The 10,400-nt window shown below is 43.9% G+C and overlaps 1 protein-coding gene across 1 annotated transcript in view; it reads left to right on the forward strand.

Moving 5' to 3' along the window:
- The window catches only part of DMBT1 (deleted in malignant brain tumors 1), a 39,084-nt gene extending 32,987 nt beyond the window's left edge, over positions 1-6,097 (forward strand). The window contains exons 46-55 of the mRNA XM_085555415.1: positions 200-511; positions 720-806; positions 1,023-1,334; positions 1,466-1,495; positions 2,095-2,245; positions 2,532-2,743; positions 2,982-3,154; positions 3,426-3,814; positions 4,383-4,654; positions 5,320-6,097. Of these exons, the coding sequence (XP_085411541.1) occupies positions 200-511; positions 720-806; positions 1,023-1,334; positions 1,466-1,495; positions 2,095-2,245; positions 2,532-2,743; positions 2,982-3,154; positions 3,426-3,814; positions 4,383-4,654; positions 5,320-5,483 (2,102 nt within the window). The 3' untranslated portion in view covers positions 5,484-6,097. The remainder of the gene's footprint in view (positions 1-199; positions 512-719; positions 807-1,022; positions 1,335-1,465; positions 1,496-2,094; positions 2,246-2,531; positions 2,744-2,981; positions 3,155-3,425; positions 3,815-4,382; positions 4,655-5,319) is intronic.
- The last annotated feature ends 4,303 nt before the right edge of the window (positions 6,098-10,400 follow it).

Here is a 10,400-nt window from a genome sequence, read left to right on the forward strand (position 1 = left end):
CTCCCAGCCATGGGATGAGAGAAAATATGGTCTCTTCCTCCACCACCTCTGTCCACACAGAAAGCTAATACTGGGCCAGACAAGCAGCCATGGGGAATGGAGGTATTATAGGGCAGGAGGATGAAATAAGAAACTTCTACAGGTCATTCCCAGCTAACGCATCCAACTGTGTTTGTTTCCATCTCCCTCTCTCCCAAAGGAACCGGTCTCCACCTGGTCAACGGAAGGCACAGATGCGAGGGCCGTATAGAGCTGTATTATGAAGGCCAGCTGGGGACGGTCTGTGATGACCTCTGGGATCTCGCTGATGCCCAGGTTGTGTGCAAGCAGTTGGGATGTGGCCAGGCCGTTGCAGCTCCAGGCAGTGCTTACTTTGGCCAAGGCTCAGGCAGCATCCTGCTGGACGACGTGCGGTGCCAGGGAAATGAGCTGGCCTTGCAGCAGTGCAGTCACATTGGATGGGGGAGACACAACTGTCAACACCATGAAGATGCTGGTGTTGTCTGTTCAGGTACTGGAATGTTTTACTTTTCCAAAATCTTTTCTACAAGTTACACCCAATTTATGCATTCATAAATTAACTTTTGTCAATATGGAATATTATGTAATAGTAATTTGTCCTGATATCATTCCTGAGGGACTCTGTCTGTAGCCTATATGGAGCATTCCCATCACACCACCTATCCTCTTGTGGATGATATTATCTTCTGTACTTGTAGGAGTGACCTCCACTACAGAGACAAGTGCCCCGGTACCAGAAATACTGTCGGTAGAGATGAGCTCCCCAGTGGAGAACAGCACTACAGGTAACTGTGCCCGATGTTAGTCTCTGCGCCTCTTTGTGCCCTTGATGTCCCTTTTCACACCAGTTAGCAATGGAGGTGGTCTCCCAGCCCTGGGTCGTTCATATTGTAGGATCATAGAATCATAGTTTGGCATGGTTTGGAAAGGACCACCTTGGTGATGGGTTGTGTTGGGGAGCTCTGGCATGCCCTGACTATCTTCCATGTACCACATCCCAGGCTCCCGTGTGCGACTGGCCAATGGCCGACATGCTTGTGAGGGCCGCGTGGAGGTGCAGGATGGGCAGCACTGGGGCACAGTGTGTGATGACCTGTGGAGCCTGAGGGATGCTCAGGTGGTGTGCCGCCAGCTGGGCTGTGGACCCGCCATTGCTGCCCCGGGCAGTGCTCGCTTTGGTGCTGGCACAGGCCGCATCCTGCTGGACAACGTGCAGTGCCGTGGGGATGAGGCCTCCCTGCTGCGCTGCCGGCATGGCGGCTGGGCCGTGCACAACTGTCAGCATGTGGAGGATGCCAGTGTCGTTTGTGAAGGTATGCGGGCAATGGGGATCCAGCTCCCTGAGCGCCTTGCTGTGCTCCATCCCCTCCATCCAACACCACATCCTGGTGCTCCTTCATCTGTGCATCACAGCTCACCCCTATCTCCCATTCTTCCACCACAGCTGCTGTGAGCACCCCAGCACCAGATGCAGGTAAGGCTCTCCCGTGGTTCTGAGAAAGGCAGAATTCAGAACTTCAGCATTCACAGAAAACAAAATGGGGGATTGACTTTGCATGTCATGTGCTGTAGGAATTAAGTTCAGAGCTTATGCCCACCTTCCTATGAGGAAGCTGTAGGGATTATCTACGTATTTTATTTAAGAACACATTCACGCTGGCATTTTGCAGCCACCCTCATAGACAAAGCATGAGATAATACATTTAAGGTCTTGCCCTGCTTCCTGGAGTGCTTATTTCTGTGTGATGGGGTGCTGTGTGTTCAGGAAGGTATCCCCATGTTGAATCTCATGACCCCTCCCAGAACCAAACCTTGACTGCAGGAAGGAGAGTCCAGAGCAACCTGAAGATGGTAGTCTGACACCACGGATGTGACAATGAACCAGCAATGTGAAAGTAAACCTGTAAACCTGCAGCAAAACCAAATATTTGTTTAGGTTTGGAACATGGTGAAGATGACCTGAAGCCATCAGGAGAGCTGCTTTTCAGCAGCTGCAGATTAGTTACGTAAAAGCAAAAGTTCCATTCTGTAAAAGGCTACTGAGAGCAAATTCTCTTCCACTTCTTTTTGCAGCACCTTATTTTTGTGGTGGCTTAATTTCCAATTCCTCTGGGATGCTTCAGAGCCCAAACCACCCTGGAAGTTATCCAAACAATGCTGACTGTGTGTGGGAAATACAAGTACAGAATAATTTCCGTGTTATGCTCACATTTAGAGATATTGAGTAAGTAAATCATCGAGTCCCTGGGCAGATAACAAAGCCAAAGCTTACCTGGAGAGTTTGAAACTGTAATTGAGACAGGTAACCTTCCCAACTTTAAGAGTGTCTTCCAGTGTTTGGAAGACTTGAACAGATTGGATCAGTGAGATGTTTTCTGCTTGCAGATACATGCACAATGAATAAAGCCTCTGCCACAAAAACGTGAAGTTCTGAAGGCTTTCCTCAAGTCCTAGGAAGGTAAGCTAGAGCTTCTGGAACACACTGACGGGTGCTGATCCTTGTTCCTCAGGATGCAGAGCAGCAGGTGCCAGTATGACTACATAGAAGTCTACGATGGGCCCCCACACTCTTCTCCCCTTCTTGGGAGAATTTGTGCTGGTTCCTTTCTCACATATACGTCATCTTCAAACCTGATGAGTGTTCGCTTCCACAGTGATTCAAGATACACATCTAGAGGGTTTCGGGCCCACTACTCCTCCATTCCAGCAGATCACAACATCGGTAAGCTCCTGTTCAGAACAGAAACTGCTGCTCAACAGACGAGCCTGTTATAGATTCTGTTTGCAAAATAAACCTGTGCATGTATTTAAAGATGTAAGGGAAAGGAAGTCATGTGTGCAAAATATTCTGGGTTGGTATGTGAGCTGCTTTAAGTAAAAATCAGCATTTGATTCAATTGCAGCCTAAGATCATTAACCAGTTGCTTAATTCACAAATATATCAAATCTTCTTCCAACAGCCCTTACGTGCTTGCCAGACTACATGCATGCAGTGGTTAGCAGGGATTATCTCCAATCCCAGGGCTACAATGCAGAGGGTGTCACCCTGAATGACACTGGCTGTGAACCAATGTTCACATCACGTGAGGTTGTGTTCAACATTCCCTACGACAGCTGTGGGACGACACGAGAGGTATGCTTACAGCCCTGCACTGAACTGCAGGGCACACTGAAATGAGTTGTGAAAGGGCCTCAATTGCTGTGAATTCAGAAGTTTTTCTCCACTAATTTCTGCTGAATTAAATATCAGCAAGTTTGTTTACGTCTGAGCAGAAATGACCAACATTAGGCTTAGTTCAAAGAGCTTAAGATGAAGCCACCCTTTTAATTGCATATTACTTTATCAAAGCATAGAATATGGAATGTGTCAGAAATGCAATTCCTCATTTTAAATTACATTACAGGAAAGCAATGATACGATCAACTACTCCAACATGATCAGAGTTATCTCTTCTGGGCACATAATAAAGAGGAAAAAGGATCTCCAGCTACATATCAGTTGCAAAATGCTACAAAACACATGGATGCAAGTGATGTATGTTGCCGATGATACTGAAGATGTGGATGAAAATCAGTTTGGAAGATATGCTGTGAACATTACGTTTTATGATTCCTCATCATTCTTGCGGCCAGTGCGTGACTCTCCATACTACATTGACTTGAACCAAAATCTGTACCTTCAAGCTTACCTTCACAGCTCTGACCCAAATCTGATGATGTTTGTGGACACATGTGTGGCATCACCTGATCCTCATGACTTTAACACTCTGGCCTATGATATAATCAAGGATGGGTAAGAGCTTTCTCAAGTCATTAGATGTGTTGTGGTCATTTCCTTTCTGCTTTTCTTTTAAAAGAATAGAGACAGTGTGAACTGGTTTGTGTGAACTAGACTGTTAAGGGGGTTCTTTGATTATTTTTATTTTTATTTTTACAACCTAGGCCTAAGAAATGAAACTTAAACCTTAGTAAAAATTTTGTTTTGCTGGCTTTGTCCCTGTCCTATATGCAAAACTCAGTGAGCAGTGGGATGGATGGATGAGACGGTGAAGACTGGCAGCAAAAATCTATTGTCATAGGTGTTCATATTTTAGTAAAACCTGCGGAGCCATGTCAAGTGCCAGTCCCGTTTGTTGTGCCTCATATAGAATATAGAACTGACAATGAGCAAGGAGCCCATTCTCCCCTCTTCACCACTTGCCATACTTCCTGTTCTAGCTTCTTCATAGGACTTGAATATATTTAGACATAGTCCAAAAGTTGCATAATTTTTGTTCTCAGCACCTGGTTGGTGTTTTAATTTGCTGTATTTTTGAAGCAATGCGTGCATATATCCACAAAGTCTCTTTGTTTCTTTCCAGATGTGTCAGAGATTCTTCTTATGCCACATACTACTCCCCCTACAGCCACTTTGCACGCTTTAAGTTTAATGCCTTCGAGTTCATCAACCGCCACACGTCGGTCTACCTGCGGTGCGAGCTGGCGGTGTGTCGGCTGGGTGACTACTCCTCCCGCTGCTACCAGGGCTGCCTGAGACGCTCCAAGAGAGATGCAAGCTCTGCCCAGGAGAAAGTAGATGTTGTAGTTGGACCACTAAAGCTTCGAGAAGGAGATGCTCAGAGCAGGAATGCTGGTAAAGTCAAATTTATCTCATATTTACTCTAAGGCTGCTTAGTTGCTCATGTAAAAAAGCCATAGCTCTGTTCGTTTCTGACATCTGTCCTTGAAATCTGCTTATGTTAACTTCACTGTAAACAGGAAGGGATTGCTTGGCTCAATTGTCACAGAACTGAATCACAGAATTATAGGATGGGTTGGGTTTGAGGGGATATCAAAGGCCATCCAGTTCCCCTCTGCTGCAGGTAGAGTTGCCAGTTGCTAAGTACATAGAACCCTGTCTACAACACCCTTCTTCTTTCAACACCTCGCAAACTATTTTCACCTGCATGCATATGAAAAATGATAACTGCTTTGGTTGTTCCAAAACAGTAGCCCAAGATAGAGCCATAATTCCTTTGGACTAATTAGCTCCAATCTGACTGTGTAAGCTGTTTGCCAGCTCTTCTCCTGAAAAGCACATTCCCAAATTTCTTCAGAAATATTTAATTCTTTCAGATGTCTTCTGCTCATGAAGCTTGCTTAGCTGTCATCCTTGCTACCAAAAAGCCTGTTCAAAGGGCAATGAAATTAGAACTTCTCTTCTGGCTGTGATCTAGGAAGCATCCCTTTTAGCACAGCAGCTCCTTGTGCCCTGCTCCTTGGCACCACGACACCAAATGTTCCTCTCTTCCCTCACAGGACTGGATGTTTCCATGCCTCCTCCCAACACAGTTCCCATTGCGGGTAATGTGCTCGGGCCTCTCACTGCTGCTGTTGCCATCCTGGCCATCGTTGTCTTCGTTCTTGCTGGCTTTCTTCTGAGGCCTGCAATGAAGAAACCGCTTTTACAGAGGATAATGTGAAACAAAAGCAAATTAGGAAACAATTTCATTCTGTAAGACACCAAAATGCTTCACTGACAACAATCACATATGTGCCATTTGTAAGAAGCTGTGATGGAATGAACCTTAGCCTGTTACAAGCTCCAAAATGACTTTGTAATCCTAACTCCTCTTGAATGATTTAAGAATGATTTCAACAATCATTGCACAAGCTGCTTGGTGCAGTCATTTTATCATTTTTCTCCTCTTTATTTATCTCCTCACATCCTTCCAAGAACATTCATCAGATACCTTAAAATGTTGTCAGCTGAAGAAAAAATACAAATGAGGTACCAATAAATATTTCAAGGTTTATTAAAAGAGAGAAAGACCTAGTCATGGGAGAAGAAATATGCCATTTGGTGTTGCAGCTGTACCCTGCTCTAATTGTTTGAAGCATTGTTTTTAACGCTAAAAATTTCCATGGACAATAGTAGATCTGTGCTTATTTATGAAATGCAGAGATTTTTAGGCTGAAGAAATCTGTTTCACAAGGAATGTCACCTAAAATCAAAGGAAGGAATGTTTACAAAGCAATAATTCACTCTTTTGCTTTCAAATTAATATCCATGTGATTAAAATACAAATGAATACTATGCTGCGTTGAGGAGTGTGGTCTGTTGGATGAAAACTTGCCAAGCACGTGCGAATTTACAATTTCTGCCCTTAGGAAGACAGAGTGGGCTGGTGATGCCTGATGTGGAAATACCCTCTTTTGGTTTTCCAGTACTTTCTCCTGAGTGTCGCCGACAAACACTTACATGACCCATGATGTTCTGGGGCCTTCAGAGGAATTACCTGTTGGTATCCTCATCCCAGTGCTCCCTCCAAAGCAGATGCCCGATCTAGTCTCTGACTATTACCCTCATCATCACCACCCTGAAATCTTCCTGACAGATTTTGCCCAAGTCTTCCAACATCTCCATTCAGCCTAGGCAGTCTCTCTTGCTAAACAAGGCTCACAATTCAAACTGACATCACTGTGGAAAAGCTTTTCCAAATGCTCCCTCTCAATTTTCACTCTTGCTGTTCAAGCCCATTAGTTCTAGCCCTCTCTTTCTTGGCCATAAGAACAAATTCTCTCACCTTTCCCTGCAGGTGCATTTTGTTGATGCTTTTCCATTCTGTTTTCTATTCTCTGCACCAAAGAAATCCAAATTAAAAAACACTGAGCTGTTAAAGGTGTTTTGTTTGTGACATTTGAACTGCACAGTCTGATCTAAAATCTTGTCAAATCGTTTGGAAGCCTTCCCACTGACTCAGCGGCTTTTGGATACAGCCTAAACCAAGCAAAGCTGTAAATCTCATTCAAGAGATTGACCTTCAACCAGAGGATTTTTAAAGTCTTACCCAAGTGTCATTTCAACATGGAAAGAAATCTCACACCTGCTTTCCATTAGAAATAACATTGCTCATTTTATAACGCTTTTGGATGCCCATCACCAAAAAATATATATATTTTAATTCTTTTTTTTTTTCCCTGCAATTTTTTTGCTTCGTGGTTGTGACTCCTCTGGACTTACCCAGCCCCTCTGAATGTGTAGCATACATTCATAAACTAGACTGAAACATGCTGAAACAGCCAAATCCTACATAAGCATTTACCACTGGTGCATGAAAACATGAAAAGCAATGTCTGAGATTTTTGCCCTTTATGTCTTAGTTGAAAATACAAAGAATTAAAACCAAAATGCAAACTAAAACTGTTTATTTGACCTCTTTGGGGGTGTTGGTTATCTGCTTTGTGTGGGTCAGCGCCACCACAATCCCATGGTGCCTTTGTTCAGATGAGCTCCCTGGAGGTGGCAGTTTGCTCCTCCTTCATAGAAGACCAACCAACCATCACTTGGAAGGCTTTTGCTCTGGATAACTGACTTTGGTATTAGTTTACTTAATTTTTACCTTATGTTTGTCACTCAGTACTCAACCATGAAGTCTGTTCTCATGCATTCAACCAACAACCTCAGCACCAACTAAACATTTTTGCAGCTTTGCGCTGAAATGTGAGTGTCAACCTCTGCAGTGTGATCTGAGCTGGAAGATGATGATTAATGGGGGAAGAAGATAAGTAATGGGGTACATCCCATGTCACTAGAAGAGTGTGTAGACCTGATAAGAACGTAACAATCCCCCGAGGTGGCATTTGGAGGTGTTTCATGGAGAGAGGATGGAGCCATAGCAGTCTGGGTTCTTGCCATTGTGATTTTCCCAGTGCAATCACATAACCTGGGGTTAAAGCAAAACCCGGGAAGAAAACTTTCATTTGCTTGTTTGTATGATAAATTTCCCTTGCTTTGCTCTCCTGTTTATCTTTCTATTCTAATTTTGGAGTAGGAAGAAGATAATATGACTCTGTAGGCCTTCTTCCCAGGAGCGTATAAAGAAAATATTTATAAAAGGGTATAAATAAACACTGTTTTGCTTCTAGATCCCATAGCTAGCAAACAGATCCTTTTCCCAGTTGTTATTAACAAATCCCCAAGTTCTGTAGATTGAGACTTACAAGAGCTAGTTTGCTTTTGCAAGATATGGGTGAGAACCACAGTTTTTCTTGTTTTCATCACTCTCTCCCCATGCCTCTCCAGATAGGCCCACAGATATCATTGACACCAGCCTGAAATAAACAATTAACCTTCATCTCATGGTTCCAACTCAGGTATCCTTTAATACCCGAGATGGAACACTTGCACTAAATTTCAATTAAATAATTAAATGAATATACTGTACATTCCCGCTTGACTGATCATTTGAAACTGTTCCAACAGACACCAATAGAGCTTTTTTTTTAAACAGGATTTTGCTAGAATCTCTGAATCCAAACACAATTTTTTTCACAGTTTCTGTCAAACATCTGCTGTTAAAGGTACAGAGGGTTTTCCTGATTTATTCATTCTTTATTTCACTTAAATCTTGCTCTTACTTTTATTTATTTTGGGCAGTTTATATCTAGCTGAAAAGAAACCCAGGCAATACTGAAATTCTCACAGCAGTTTGTGTATTTTGAGAGACTTTCTATTTCAGGCTCAAGAACTTTGACATGAAAAACATATTTTCACAAAGTCATGCTAAGCTGAAGAAGCCCAGCTCGGTCACTGGGGGTGACATCTGTTTTCATTAGTTGGAATAACACTTGGATCACCTCTTTTGCCCTGAACTGCTTTTTGTACCCATCCAAGCAGTTTTTAACCTGTTCTTTCTCAAAGAAGTGAATTAGTCACAAGCTGTAAAGTGGAAATGAATTGCATAGCCATTGCTCTGAAGAAGTCGGAATGACTGTTGTTTTCTTTCTCTTGTTTATTCTTTCAGTTTTCAGAAACTGTATCTTTGGGAAGAGGGCTTCTCCCTCCTTTTTATGAGGGCTGGGACTGTAGAAACACAGAATATCCCAGGTTGGAAGGGACAAACAATGAGCATCCAGCCCAACCCCTGGCTCCATACAGGACCACCCAACCCCTATGTCTGACACTGGTGTCTCAGTGTTTCCCAAGCTGCTGCAGCTTGGGACCAAGCGCCCTTCTCTGAGCAGCTGTTCCATGCCCACTGCCCTCTGGGGCAAAGCCTTTCCTGGTCCCCCATTGTACACAGCAAATTTTAAACTCAACCACTTCATGGTCTCTATGGCCAAGGTAGCCACAAGTTCTCACTTCTCCCATAAGAAACTTTCTGTTTACAGATTACAAATCCAGGGGGACAGCTTTCTTAGTTAGCTCCCTTGCTATCTGTCGCGAGATCATATCATCAAGGAATTTTAGGAATCTCCTGGACCTGTTTGTAACAGCTGTGTGGTATTCCCTGTTAACATCTGGCAGGTTGAGGTCACCAGCAAGGACAAAGGTGGCTGATCCACAGGTATCCCTTCATTTCTTAAAGAGTAATTCTTTGGTGCTGTCACTGTGGCTGGGTTGCTACAGCAGACTCCCTCCCTGTCCTCTGGCTGTGTTGTCCGTAGACGTAGTCATGAGAACCTGCCAAATGTAAGGGAGTTTTATGTAGACACGTGAGTAACTAATCAGAGCAGACAAAATACACATTTTTTAAACAGCTGCACTCAGATGAGTGCTGCCTGGTAGCCTTAGAAGCTGCACAAAAGGCCATGCATCAGGCTGGGGTCTCTATATCGGTCCCTATGTTTGTAGATGTCCCGTCTGACTTTTTCCTTTCTTGCTTTTACACTATTCTTTATTCTTGAAAGCACTGCAGATAACTTCCTAATATCTGTCAGGATCACGTTATTTCATATCTCCCTTGTCACTTCTGCTTGTTGCTTGCCACAGGCTCAGACATCTGACTGAGGTCCCAGATGGAGGACAGCCAAAACCTGCTGCTCCCCTTTCTCTTCAAGCTCCTGGGCAGCCTAGGAAGTGCATTTCTGGAAGCTGCCCCTGTGCGTGTCAGGTAAACACTCACTGTGAGCTGTGCCAACGTGGAACAAGCCTTCTTTGTTTCATAAGAGTTTGTTGGATGTCTGTAAAGGAACATGATGTGGAGGAAGACAAGTGCTCTTCTCGCTGCCAAGCCTGAAGGGTTCAATCCAGGAATCACATGAAATGCTTCCCAAAGGCTGGGTAGGATGGAGTCTAAGAGGATGCTAAGAGACCAAAATGAAAATTAATAGTTAAAATGCCCAGTAGCTACTAAAATACAGTCTGAAGTGATGGCTGGCAATGCATTTCAAAAGAAAGCCTATTTTTCCATGCAGATAATGCAGCTTACTGCTGCAGCAATGAAGACTGCAGGAGCATGGAGGGCACAGCCTCCATCAGTGCTCCAAGCAGAGCCACATAGCTGCGGACACCTAGTCTAGATGTGAGAGGATGGGAACACAGCAGCCACCTGCCTCCGCTTTGGGACAAGGAAAAAATGGAGATGTGAAGAAAATCTGCCAGCATTTTTTGCTTG

The sequence above is a fragment of the Coturnix japonica genome, chromosome 8 (genome assembly GCF_054131305.1).
Source record: "Coturnix japonica strain WE chromosome 8, WE-NBRP24, whole genome shotgun sequence".
Taxonomy (NCBI): domain Eukaryota; kingdom Metazoa; phylum Chordata; class Aves; order Galliformes; family Phasianidae; genus Coturnix; species Coturnix japonica.